This window comes from Cydia fagiglandana, chromosome 23 (genome assembly GCF_963556715.1).
Source record: "Cydia fagiglandana chromosome 23, ilCydFagi1.1, whole genome shotgun sequence".
In the NCBI taxonomy this organism is placed as follows: domain Eukaryota; kingdom Metazoa; phylum Arthropoda; class Insecta; order Lepidoptera; family Tortricidae; genus Cydia; species Cydia fagiglandana.
In genome coordinates this window covers 9,831,139-9,845,948 of record NC_085954.1, presented here as the reverse complement: position 1 = coordinate 9,845,948, position 14,810 = coordinate 9,831,139, and the positions used below count along the sequence as shown (strand labels likewise).

Genomic DNA, 14,810 nt, shown 5'->3' with positions numbered 1-14,810 from the left:
ATCATCAAACTAATAAAAAGGTTTTATTTCAACTGTTAATCGTGAAGGAACAGTCTAAGTAAATTTTAATTTCAGTTGTCAAACAGTAAAGCACTCTAGCCTGTTTGTTACACAGTTTAAAAAAGTAACATGTGCGTGTTTATTTGTTTATCTGTTTAAAATATCGGGAACTGTCGTCGACTTGCAGTTTTAGTGTGTTACTATTGTTTTTCGCTTGTTCGAGTTTAGGTTATTTTTTTGTAATTTTTTTTTTTTGATAACAGTTTATTTATAAGTTTGTCTATCATAATTCGAAAGTACTACCGATAGCAAATCGCCCTGCCGCGGGAAAACAACCACTAAAATTTCACGGTGTATAAAACTTTACTTAAAAAATAGAGATTTATTACAACGTCAGCACGCCAACAAAATCATTATTGTCATCAATTCGTTAGAGAAACAGACACGAAATCAATCTCCCACATTGTTTAACGAGTTTTACAATTTCCATTGGATCTGCTCCAAAATCTACCATTCGTTCTAAAAGGACTTAAGTATCACCTTATTAGTATAGACTGGGATACATAGGTCATTTTATGCTTAAGAGTGCAAGCTATTCGCTTTAAAAGGACTTATGCGAGAGAAATTCCACATAAGAAAACTCCATTTCATATTGGAGTATTATCCCTCGGCCCTCGCTTCTAAATGGACTTAAGTTCCACGAATATCCTATAAAAATAACCCGTTTTGTTAAGCAGGCCAAGAAGGGTAGCATTGCCCGACCGTTGGCATGGAAGCCAGCCTTTAAATTTGATAATAGTGTTTTTTTTAGCCAAAAAGGTCTATGACATAATGTGATCGTCAATGGTTTTAGGAAAACGTCCAAAATTCAACAAGAAAATGATTTCGAATACTATTTTTAGAAAGTTTGTAGTAACTTCAGACATCTCCATCTCTATACATGTACAAAAATACAAATACAAATGCGTTTATTTCATTACTTTTTTACATCAGTTCTTAGGTATAGTGTAAGGGTTAGGTAGGTAATTAGTCCATCTTAGTTATACAGAATATTTTAAGTTCTTATTAAGGTAAATAAGTATGTACATCGTAAAATCATCAGGCGGTTCGTACACTTGTTCGCCATCTTCATGGAGAAAAAAAAAAGGAAAGTGTAAGTCCAGATGCAAATCCTGCTTTAAAAATTTAGAAACAATTGTCCGAATGCTACAAATACAGAAAATGTTTGGCACGCGAATCCAGGTCGGCGAAATGAGTCGAGGCCACCACTGACTGAAATTATAACTTTCTGGAGCAGTTGGCAAATAGGGTATAAATTAGCCTGCACTTTACATTATAACATTTCATGGTAACCAGGGTAGAGTTGCAGAAAATAGGGGCCAGGAAAAATGTTTTTACAAAACAATGTATTTTTAGGCAAAGAATCACTTTATCAATGTCGGCGGCCGATCGTAAGATCATGCAGATCGTGAAATTCCTAATATCGTGAAAAGTGAAAATCTTTGTGTGGTTTCCTAAGTCGACGAAGCTCCGCTACGCGGGTCTCCTATTTCTAGATAGTTTGCCTAACGAACTTAATCCTACCTATCTGTTGGTTTAATGTGACTACTGTCAAAACATTACACAGGAACATTACGATCCCTGTTTCACCAACGTGACAGGTGCAACGAATTGTAAAATCACTGTTGCTGACGTCACAGGCATCCATGGGCTACGGTTACCGCTTACCATCGGGCGGGCCATATTCCAGTTTGCCACCATCATTGTATTATTAAAAAAATTTTTATGATATCGGAAAAAAACAGATATTTCTCTTGCTAAGTTTATGACAATTGTCACAAGAAACACTACAATTGTCACGAAATTCCGACATATAACTCATTACCTGTCAAGAATTACCTACAATTCTTCTAAATCTTTGACAATTGTCAGAAACGTCGCAGGAGAAATATCTGTTTTAATCCGATATAATAAAGTTTTTTTAAATAATACAATGATGGTGGCAAACAGGAATACGGCCCACCCGATGGTGAGTGGTAATCGTAGCCCATGGATGCCTGTGACGTCAGCAACCGTGATTTTACAATTCGTCGCACCTGTCACCGATGTGAAATTGGGGCCTGCCTGATCTTACGATCGGCCGCCGACATCTATAATACTGTAATGAAGACTCAATTGCAAATCATCCTATCATCCTAATAGATAAATGACAAGAATGCACGTTTTTTTATAAACTTTTATATAAGTTGAATTTAACGCATCTATCTTTTATATCCTTACAAGCATATTATTCTGTTTTTCTGATGATGTCAAAAAGAATGATGTCGAACGTAATTATTTTTCTTATTCAAACCATACATCATACATGTATGAATATAAATAAATAAATAAATATCGAGGACATCTTATACAGATATTTCCAAGTAATTTATATATAATGTGTTGTTCCCAATTCCTTAAAACTTATCCCGAATGCAGCTTGTATGATCACTTTAAATATTCGTATTCCCAGAATTCTCTACTGAATATTTATACTGTGTCCTGTTTTCAGCGTTTCATTCTAAAATCATCCTTAACATGACGTCATAGAGTATATTCTTAAACTTTTAATCTTCTCTTGGGACATCCGAACAGAATGCATCTAGCTTCTTATTTGAAAATAAACTTTAAAATTATGACAAAAGGGTTCTAATTGGAATGTTTCTGGGCTAGTCGCGTTTGTTAATTCAGCTTTGGTCGATATGTAAATTCTTACATTTCAATGCATCTTTTATGAGCAGGGTTACCAAAAAGACGAGATTGAAAATTATAACTTAAATTTGAAAAGATAACTTCGCGAAAATTTAGCACAATATGCTATATTAAAACCAAAAGCTGCTCGTTTTGTGGATTTGACAGGAATTAAAGATATAAGTAGCGCTGACTAGAGTAACTAGATGCCGACGCACTAAACACGCTAGCGTGAGGTCTCTCTAACGGGGTCCCTTTGTTTCCCATAAAGTTTTAAGTCATAATGTATTGTTTGTTATATTATCGTTAGTCATAAAACTGAAACCGTTAACTTTTCAGGACTTTCGTAAGGTATTCTATAGATAGGTTAGGTTTGTTTTATGGCAATCCTGAAAACTACACTGAGAGAAAAGGATAACAAAAACACACTTAGAATTACAAAAATAAACTTAATCCGGGGACAAGGAGAGTCAACTAATTGACTTTTGCAATTTCTATTAGTTCTTGCAATTTCTATTATCTGTTTGTTGAAATTAGATTTAGGATTACTGAGCTGTTTGTAGAAACAAATAAACTTTACAGAAATAGTTTAACGTCTATAATTATTACTAAACTTCATTTTTTCCTCCAGTACAGAACTGTTTTTTAATTCCTGGTTTAGTTTACTAATGATTTTTCTCTCAGTGTACGCGTTTCTGAGAAAAACCAATTGTGACTAACGAAAATCCGGACAAACAATACATTATGACTTAAAACTATTTGGGAAACAATAGAGACCCCTCTCTAACAGAATAGAAAATCTGCGCTGATGACCCTAGCAATTGTTAACCAATCGGATTCCGATCCGATAGGCCAACGGCATTAAACCTCACGGAGTGACTATTCTGAGCGCACGACGCGATTTCAATTGTAAACGCATTCATTAAGGCAGCCAATTTGATGAATGACAAGCGTGATGGAGCGGTGTATACATTTGTATACATACATGTTATTTTACCACTGAAGCGTAAACTTTGTTCCTTGGGTTTACAATCGTACTCGAATTACCTATGCATTTTTTGTTTCGTTAATTAGTTTTTCCATCGGTTTTGCGATTGAATCTGAGTCACGGCGAAGGTTTTCTAGCACATTGGTGCAAACATTAAGGCCCACTTGCACCATTCCACTAACCCGGGGTTAACCGGTTAAACCAGGAGTTGCCATGGTTAGCCATACAATTTGACACTAGGTTAATAGTTTTACCGCTTAACCCCGGGTTAGTGGAATGGTGCAAGTGGGCCTAAGGAGATTTTTAGCTTAGCAAACTGGTGTTGCGAGGCCCTGAGTAATATATTGTTCACCGGATCAGAAATTAATTGCTTTGAAGGTACACATGCACTGACACTGATATGTTATAGTTTCGCAAGCCATTACTGCCAGTAGATGTAGAACAAAGCGGCAAATTAAAAAAAATTGGTGCGGAGGGTTGTGCTCTCAAAGAAAATTTTAATTTCGGGCTTTTTGTACGGACGTAGTGGGTTTGACAGAGTTCATCAGCGACATTACCAGGCGTGGCTCACTCCACGATTTCGTCGCTTTGCAACAGGTAGCTAAAAGTAGCTGTCGCCACCTAGCGGCCATATCTATCCTGATCGAAGCAGACGCGTTTTGTTAGAGAGTGAGTCTTCTGTACCTAGTGCTATTATTTATTCTGTGACATTACCAATCGCCCGACAAAACAGTTTCCCAACGTCACCCGCACGATTGGTCATCGCCTGAAATAAGTACTATAATGAAAACTCCATTAACTACAGTTAGATTACTTACTGAGACGTGATTAGTTCAGTTAGGGTTCCGGCAGAATAGTTTTGTTTATGAAATTAAATGAGTAAAACAACAAAGTCGAAGCTGACCCTGTATGACATTTGCAATGACAAAGTGTGACAATGTCGTCATTTATGTCAAATTTCTATGAAAATATGACGCTTATGTGGGACTCCTTCACTTTGTTATATTCAAGTACGTGCAGAGTTATCGTTGGTTCAAAAAAAGTTTGCAGCGGATTTGATAGCCCACGCAGTGCAAGTGTCATTTATATACGTCATAATTTTATAGAAGTTTGACGTTTAAAATAACACTTTCACTGCGTGGGCTATCAAATCCGCTGCAGACTATTCATGGTCTGACTCCAGTTGTATTGATCCCCTTAACTCCCAGAGGCCTACATTTTCCAGCCAAACGAACTTGAAGTTTTAAATTTAAAATTTAATTTCGATTCTCATTACTGACCCGATATCGAATTGGTACAAAGCGCTTGATTAAAATGAATATTAATTAAATCCTATACGAAAATACGGCCAGCCTTCTGGGCACCTTGCCCGTTGACGGCGATCTGGGGCAAATTTCTTATCTATAAATTTTGTAAGTTTTATTATGTTTGTTTATTTCTTTCTGTTTTTATCAATAAAGATACTATACTTTAAAAAAAAATATCTTTATATGGGCATATAACAAAACTTGCCAAGACAAATACATATATTTTTGTCAAAATGAATGTAACGGGAGACCTTTTTATAGGCCTCTGGGCAGCCAGAGGTTATTAACTCAATGAATGAATTACTAATTAGTAGTGATTTGATATCTGAGTCCATCCTGTAATGTATATGGTTTCACAAAAACCTCACGAATGACCAGAACCAGAACCCTCCCATCCCCGTGCCTAACTTTTTAAACGTCATTCATCTCGTGAGATCGTTGACCGACTCGGGAGTCGACACGCCGCACCTCCTCTTGTGGTTACCCCCTCCCATTGGCGGCTAAAATGGCTAATCGACCCTAACTAGAGCTGGGACTACCACACACTAGCGTCTTTTGAGCGTCGGCGTTTAGCCAGTGCAAAAAAAAATGGAAAATAGCATCACTGCGCACGCGCAGTTGCGTAACGTTGCGTCGAGTAGCAGCCATAGTTGACGCCGACGTTCGGGGGACGCTAGTGTGGGCACAGAATAAATAATAGTACTAAGTACAGAAGACTCACTCTTTAACAAAACGCGTCTGTTACGATCAGCACAGATATGGCCGCTAGGTGGCGACAGCGCCACGCGCGGCTTATGGCAAACCCCAAAATTGGGGCCGAACGGATGTACTTTTAGCTACCTGTAGCAAAGCGACGAAATCGCGGAGTGAGACACGCCTGGTGTGGGGTAGCTCTCAGGGTTACCAGATCCGACCGAATTACAGTGGATTTCATTTATTACGACCTTGGTTCTAGCGACCATTCGGCTATAGCGGCGTAAAATCCAAGTCCCATGAATTTAAAGCATATTTTAGTACAAGATTCATGTGGATATAGCAACTTCGGGTTTAGCGCCGAATTCGGGTTTAGCGACGGTTTTTGACGAACCATTTTTAACAAGTTCTTAGAAATCCCATGCAGATATTGCGACCGGAGTCGGTCGTCAAAGGACAATAGAGCTTTACTTTCTTATCTTTTGTTTACATCGACAGATGGTTAGCAAATGTGGTGACCTTTTGTTTATCGGTAGATATTAACTATTTAGATTCACTCGTTCGAAACGTACAGACAGCAACACTCCTAACTGTACATCGGTGGACCTTATTACAAAAGGCATAAAGTCCACGGATGCACAGTTAACAGTGTGAACGATGGTACTAACGTTTCGGATTTAAATCTATACAATATGTCTTTATCTTTTTACCTTTGCCTATAACGACTTCCGGATATAACGACGAAATTTCGGTGGTCCCTTCATCGTCGTTATATCCGAATTCCACTGTATTTGTTAGCCCCAACCACACAGAACCCTACGGTTAAGTTTTTAAACGTCATCCTCGTGAGTCATAGATCGTTGACCGACTCCCGCGCCGAACTTCCTCTTGTCTCTGGCTGCACGTTCTCATTGGTGGGCTGATCGAGTTAACCATTCTGACGTGACCTATGGTTTACCGCACTACACTTAACTTGTAAAATGCTACGATTTGAACAGTACAAGAAAGAATTAGTTATTTACGATACAAGTGCGAAAAATAGGAAATTCGAAACGAGTGGCGATACATTAAAACACGACCGAAGGGAGTGTTTTAAATCGACACGAGTTACGAATTACCTATTCGCACGTGTATCGTACAACGTTTTACAGCACATATGGCCCTTTAAACTTTTGACATCGCACGAAAAGTGCTATTTTACGCACTAGTGCGGGAAAATAGGACCATATGTACTGTAATAGTACATTTCGATGCTAGTGCGGAAGGTATGTCATTACTTCACGAGTACCGAGATATCTTGCCACGAGCCGCAGGCGAGTGGCAAGACTCGGGACGAGTGAAGAATGACATTTCCGCACGTGTATCGAACGACGTTTTTTAATACAGTTGTGAAAAAATAAGAAAAACATTGTTAATCGTACACTAAACAAAAGTGGTAACAGTGACAGCTCGGTTAGACGTCGTCTTTAAGTATATTATATCTATGGGCGTTTGGCAGCTATTCCGTTCCATTCAGTCAACTTATTAAGAACGGAATTTTCAATATTGAATATTAAAAAATAAACGTGTTATAATGATGAAGAGGTAAGTAATTAAATATGAAATATGTAATATTTTTCGTATTCTTACATTAACGGTAGGTTTTTATGCTGATTACGACGTTTAAAGGAAACTAATATTAACACTCATCAATAAGTAGTCGTGAATTGGAACAAGTATAAATTTAAAAAAAATGGAAAAGTAAAAAGCACTAGTTCGAGATAACCAACTTTCCGCACGCTAAACAGCTACGTAAAGTAGCACTTTTTGAGCAACTGTATTAAAAAATACATTTATTTACGTCAACCAACCAGTTATATTACAAATTTTACATAAACACATATAGACGTTAAATAGAGGTCATATTTAGAATATAATTTAGAATACAAGTCACTCACTAAGTGACGTATTCTAAATACTTCACCATTTTATACTATAAGTTATAGGAAAGTAAGTCTTTTAGATAAATATAGTGAAGTATTTTACACAAGTGTAATTATTAAATACTAAATTAGTAAGGGAGCGCTTACTTATGTGTGGTATGTGACTTTAATTTAAGCGAAATTTCGGTTTTCCATGTTCGATGGCTCTAAAGATCCGAAGACAAATTTTCCGGGAATGGTTTAAAAATCAGGTGTCCGATAATCAGAGTGAAAATTCGAAGGTCTATTAAACAAAACCTCTTGAGATGCGGGCGTCCATAGGCTACGGAGACTGCTTACCATCAGGCGGGCCGTATGCTTGTTTGCCACCGACATAGTATAAAAAAAAACGTGTTTGTTATCAACAATGGGACGTATGTCTATAAAATTACGTAGGCATTGATACTAATTTATCTGGGCCTCTACTCGCTTATGCTATTGGAATGACACTTTTTTCTGGTGTGAATTATGACTTCTCGAATTGACGCGTTAACTTGATGTTCTCATTATTTTTTGTTAGTTTTAAAATGTAAACCGGGTATTTATGTAAAGCCTAAAGCGGTTATATGTATAGTATTATGATAATGGCCGATTAGATTATATGACTTAGGTAATGAGTGTCGCAAGTTTGTTGAACCTAATAGCTAGTTTATAGAGTTATGTATTACTAATACGTTCACTTACACGCATATACCTATGTTTAAATTACGAGTTCGTCGTAATTTAACTATAGTTTGTTTTTTTAGCATTAGAAAGAAGTCCACAGAAGCAAGCGTGCAGTTTTTATCAGGCTCTTTAATTGTTAATCATTATTGAATTATCTAATGTAGAATGGTCAATACATATAATTTACTTCAAATTATTACCGCTATAAGTGTCGGATTTGGAACCACAAGCTTACTTCTGCGAAGTTCTTTCTAATGCTAAAAAAAACAAACTATACCTTCTATCCGCGTTTCCCTTAAACGATACTCTGGATAATGTTTATTATGTTTAACCTCCATTTTAAGTTCTTTAACTTAACCCTTTAACGGACCAGATTTAAAAAATACACGATTTAAGCCTTATCGCCTCTATAACGTCCTAAAAACTCTGCATAAGAAATATGATGTTACAGAGAGGCCATTTCTATTCCATGTCTACACCTAATATTTTCAACATAATATTAAACAACATATTATTATATAATTATAGGCGAGCAGCTATTTAGCTGATGAGCCTATGTCACAGTGTCCAGTAATATATAGTTCCAAGTTTGTAAAGTCATATCACATCACTAGTAACATGTCTAACTAGTCTATTAGTTAGGTGTAGACATGGAATTATTATAGAACAAAATATTATTTTGTTCTTTAAAAAGGCACATGGGCATAAAACTTGACTTGAAAGGTTAAACATCCAAGTCATAAAACAATTTAAACCCAAACCAAAGCCGTAATAGCAATTGTGTAACAGTAAAACACTTAAACTAATATTGCTTGCTAGGGGACAACTCTCAACATTGACCTTTCGTGTTATACTGGTAGTCAATTGTGATTTAGGGCCACCCCAAACCCCAAACTAGCGTCCTTAGAGCGTCGGCATTTACTCAGCCTCTAATATGGCTTCTGCTCGAGACAACGTTGGCGAACTTGGCGATAAAATCCATTTCATTCTTTTAGAAGGCACCTGGGAATCTCTGTATGACTCGCAAATTATAACTTCGTAACCGTTTAAGTTTATCAATAGCCAGGATTTAATTTTAACCGATGACACAGCATCGCACTATCCTCTTAAACTATCAGAATAGAAATAGGTATGCAAACCTACCGACCAACTACGTAAGACCTTCCTTATATTATGTTTAATACAGAACAGAAGTCCAAGATACATTGGTCAGTTCAAGATGGAATGACTCAGACTGTCGCAATATAGAACAATGCAGTGTTACATTTGAAAGCTATAATTTGCATTAAATTCAAGGGTTGTAAATATTTATGAACTATGAGTTCGTGTCATGACTTTAGGCCAGATATTATTGTAGATTGGCGGGACTGTAGAGCGAGTCACTGTGTCCTCGTGGCGACCGAGGTGAATTGCAAAAGTGTGCGTTTGTTAGCTCGTAACTTGAACTAATAAACGCGCGCTATGCGACCTTGTTTTTAGTTAATAGATTGCAAAAAATCAACGATGTTACAACTCTCCTCTGTCACAACTCACCTCGGTCTCCCCTAGTTAGGACTTGGTCTCCGGATGAAGCAGTCCGTACGCCAGGTATACTCGTAGTTTGGCCCAGGACTATCTCACTTCAGACATATAAAGAGAGAATCATACTGTCTTTGTCTTACGCTAGTACTAGCACCGAAAAGAAAGGGATGAGTATAGTTCTGTTTTCTATAGTTATCCTGGTTGTTGCACTTCATACTGACTGACATATTTTGGACATGACGCTGTAAGCACTATTTGTTATTCCACCTATCCAATATCATTGTCCAATGTCAGTCAGTGCGTCTCACTTTCTCATTAAAGCAAAATGTGAGACCAAATACACATTGGACAAAGAAATTGGATAGGTGGATACCATCCTAAGCAGCGTATGGTGTCAATCCCTATCAGCATCCAACGAAACCATGAATAAAGTCTCAATCCTTTTAAAAATAAACATAAATCTGCGATTTTTTTGAGATTCAGTTTTTGAGCCCTTACTTTGCTTTACTGAAACACTGGTTCTATTGCAGATCCGCTAATAAGTTGTTTATAATAATAATACATTACTTTCCACTATCTCAACTATCTGTTATATCATTTTTAATATCCGTTATGCAATTTTTTCATCGTTTTCACTTCATCGATCAAAATCAACCGTGAAATAAGTTTGGCCTAGGACATTAGAATTCTTTCAGTGAAAGTTTCAAGTAATACGGCAAAAACTATGTTGGCATTGTAACTTTGCGAATGAAATAAGGTGTCCAGTTTTTTATATGTAGTATGATTGGTACAGCAACGCTTTCTTTTAAATATGTTGAGTTATTTCAAATAAATCGTCATTTCTATTGCATCGGTAATTTTTTAGAAACTTTGGGATTTCTCCAAAAATATCATTTAAATTCCAATCTGTGCAAAGTGTGTAATAAAAAAAATGGAAAATGCACTTCTGGTTCTCATACAAGGTACAGTTTCATAATATCTATGCAGTTTAGAATACATATAAAAAATAGGAATCCGTAAATAACTTTATACGATAAACATTCATGATTCAACCTTTACCACAAATGTATATAATTACAGTAACTCAGTTCTTTTGGCCCAATTATTCGTGATATATATCTATTTCCTTAATATTCCTGTAGTCATTCGACAGTGACACATATCAAGGAGAGATTTTGAGGTTATTCGGCAGAGTAACCATTGCCTACAGTTCCCCCTCAAAGCACTAAGCTCATAGCCAGCAAAAAAACAAGAGATGAAGTCCACTATTTGCGCAAATTAGTCGAAGTGGATTGCCACCATTTTGTGGCAAAAACTGTAGGCGTACAGTAGTAAAGTACCACTTCAGTTACTAAGCCATTGCCAACTAAAGAAGAAAAAAACACAATCAGTGATTCACCGTACCCCGTTCCATCGCCATTTTAGTCGGCCATTTTTTACCGCGAAAGTTTGACAGGTGACTCATTCGGAATTCGTACTTGATCTTATTTTTTTTCCAGCACACTATGGCATCATCCATTCGGCCAACCGTTTTAAGATGGTATCTTTTCATTGTTTCAATGTTAATTCGTGAAACAGGTGGATCCAAACAGTAATTTATCTAAAAATCTGTTTAACTGTAGTATGACTAATCCATAGACAGTTATTTTAATCGTGACAGACTAATAAATAAGTTGAAAAGGACTTCCTTGTCTGTGGTTGTATTGAAAAAAAGGCGGCAAGAATTTACTGAAATAACTCGACTTTTGCGTTCGTCTTGGTGTTTATTTCATTAGTAGTAAGATTGACTTTGCCTTGTTTTATGTGTTTGTTTGAAGTTCGACATGTGTTAAGCGTCTGCTTGTCTACAGAAGAGTTATTGGGTGTATTTGTTTAAATGACTAATGTATTTACATTGTAACAAGTTAACAGTTGGGGTTAAAAAACTTTTGTACCATTTCGAGCGAACCGCATAACATTTGATGGGTTCCGCACAGAAGTTTCAATTTTTTTTTTATTTCGTTGGTCAAGGCGAAGCTTATGTAGTCTTTCCTTTTATTTCTGGTTCCGGTAGAATATGGTGCTCATTGTCCCAAAATAGGCAAACCAGTGGGAATAGAGTTCAAGATAAATTATTTGAATCTTCCATCCACTTAAATTGCGTCTTCTTGTCAAGTTTTGATGTCTGGGTGTGGATCGCTAGAGGATAAATATATTTTAATGAAACAATTGTTGCAAGTATTAGGTAAGTATTTCATGAACATTGAAGTAAAAACCTATCAGTGCTTTCAGTTCTATTTTTAACTCCAATAACTGTTAGCTAGGAAGTCGCTTCTGCAATCCATTAAATTGCATTCCAGCTCGACTTTATTGCGAGCACTAGTCGCCCGGTATATTAAATATGTACTAGAGTTCCAAAGAATTATAGCCTTTTGATTTGAATAAATACTGCAAGCAATAAATTCAAATTGAAAAGTCACCTTTCAAAATGATGTCGCCATAGATGGTCATTAAAAAATCTAAATTGATACGGCAGAAGTAGTTTTTTTATGTGGGAAAATAACTTATTGCTACGTCCCGAACTGTTCTTCCACTGATAAAACCACGGGATTATTTATTTCTGTCTCTCTCTCTCTCTCTCTCTAATTAAATTTAGAAAAGCAACATCTTCAATAAGCACCTCTTAAAGCTAATAAGCCGATATTTGCCATGATAAAGTTTGTTAACTTAGCTTTAAATTCAACTGTACAGTACATATTTCTGCAGGGCTCCTTTGGCAACCGGAAAACCGCTAAAATGAGGAACTCAGTACATGTTCCTTTGAAAAATCAAAAAAACTAAGAGAAATTTCCCTCTCAGTTCCACTCCACATACGCCTTGCATAATTACCCGCAGAGAAACTTCAATTATATTAATCTGGTTAAGTAATCTTAAAACAATTGCTTTTTATACCCCCGCGGTGGCAAACATGCATACGGCCGCTTGTATGACAGAATTGCACTTTTTAGGGATGATTTTAGTTACATTGCGGACTGTTGGTTACGTCCAATTCAACCGACCGACCAAAACCCGCAATGTAATGAAACTCGCATGCGAGTTCTGGCATCGTATAAATGAGCCCTTTAAGAACGTACGACCCAGATTCGTAAAACATTGCCCCAACTTGAAAACGGTAGTAATGTATGGAATTATAAGGTTAGCAGTTACAACAAACTGTATTCTTTAGGCTCACTTGCACCATCCCACTAACCCGGGGTTAAGCGGTTAAACCGTTAACCTAGTGTCAAATTGTACCGGTAATGGTAACCATGGTAACTTTAGGTTTAACCGGTGAACCCCGGGTTAGTGGAATGGTGCAAGTGGGCCTTAGAAACATAAGTTCCGAGGAAGTCTTTGTTTACGAACCGGGGTTCGAACCCACATACTAAGGCTTGGAAGGATTGGCTAAAATGGCTAAATCATTGCTTTTAGGTCATATCCGCAGCTAATATCCATCCTCTCTCATTAATATTACTAGAATCGGACCAAGCTAACTGTGCACAATTAGATGACAAAGTGTAAAAATGTCAGCATAAACGTTAAATGCCAATAAAAATAAAACGGATATTATGGCACTTCCACAGTGTCACGTAAAAGTTTGTCCAAGTGCTTGTTCCGGCTATATTTACTACACAAAAACTAGAAGTACGAAGTTAAATATAATATTTATTAAGAAAGTAAATGTTTAACAATTAAATTAGGTAATATAAATTGCTTTCCTTCTTGCTACTTGATTGGCACATACATAGTGAATATTTTGAGACTTCTTGGAATTGTTTCCTAAAAGCAATTGATATTTAGTTTAATATATTTTTTGTAGATACAAATAGGTATGTGTAAGTGGTGGAACTTTTCTAAAAGCAGGTTTCAATCTAAGAAAATTTCTCATAGAAACATTTCCAATACCCAATGTTTTGCAACTTAAGTGAATATTTCGATAGGGGGCCGTACTATGGGGTAAAACAAGGACACCATTGTCCTTATTGCGATTCGGTATAGGACGTAAACTGACTTAGCTTGCCCATTATAGCTACATATTATAAAATTGTATAGAATTTCTTCTTCAGTCGGTCCCTCAATATGAGGATCGTGACATCATATCCTTCTGTTGAAAACCAGGTTCCTCCATAGGGTTCTGTTCTCCGCCATGCGCATGGCCTCGTGCAGTTTTAATTTGCTTAGAATATTTATTGTGTAGAATATTTGTTGTTTGTTTTTTATTTATTGTGTAGAATATTTGTTTGTATAAATAAACTTACCGGAGTATGCCTGTGCAGTAGAGTGCCCACAGGGCTGGGGATCTTGGTCGCGCTGCCATGCGGGCTGCGGGCTGCAAAATAAAAATACAGTTAGAACATCGAATTATTTAGTTAAAACATTTTTTTTTTTAAATATTGGGGACATCTTACACAGATCAACCTAGCCCCAAACTAAGCAAAGCTTGTACTATGGGTGCTAGGCGACGATATACATACTTATATAGATAAATACATACTTATATATACATAGAAAACACCCATGACTCAGGAACAAATATTAGTGTTCATCACACAAATAAATGCCCTTACTGGGATTCGAACCCAGGACCATCGGCTTAGCAGGCAGGGTCACTACCCACTAGGCCAGACCGGTCGGTCAATCTAATCTAAATTAATTATTTAAATTAATTTCTAATCTATATTAATTTCAGTCAGTCTCGGTACAAAATGTACTGATGTTGACTGAAGTAGCGTGACAAATACGAACGTTTCCGAGAAAATACGATGGAAAACAATCATGCACTACATCTAAACGATTGTCATTTGAACTTTGATAGATTTTTTAGCTATACGTAGCACTGTCTCCCTAGCTCTAAGGGTGAGTCTTTATATACCTATCTGTGGTTAAGGCTCAAAACCTGACTCATACTACACCTTCCCATTACCA

The 14,810-nt window shown here is 36.8% G+C and overlaps 1 protein-coding gene across 1 annotated transcript in view; it reads right to left on the bottom strand.

The window, feature by feature from the left end:
• The window catches only part of LOC134675920 (uncharacterized), a 92,082-nt gene that overhangs the window by 61,266 nt on the left and 16,006 nt on the right, over window positions 1-14,810 (bottom strand). The window contains exon 2 of the mRNA XM_063534265.1: window positions 14,144-14,214. Coding sequence (XP_063390335.1) covers window positions 14,144-14,214 — 71 coding nt within the window. The remainder of the gene's footprint in view (window positions 1-14,143; window positions 14,215-14,810) is intronic.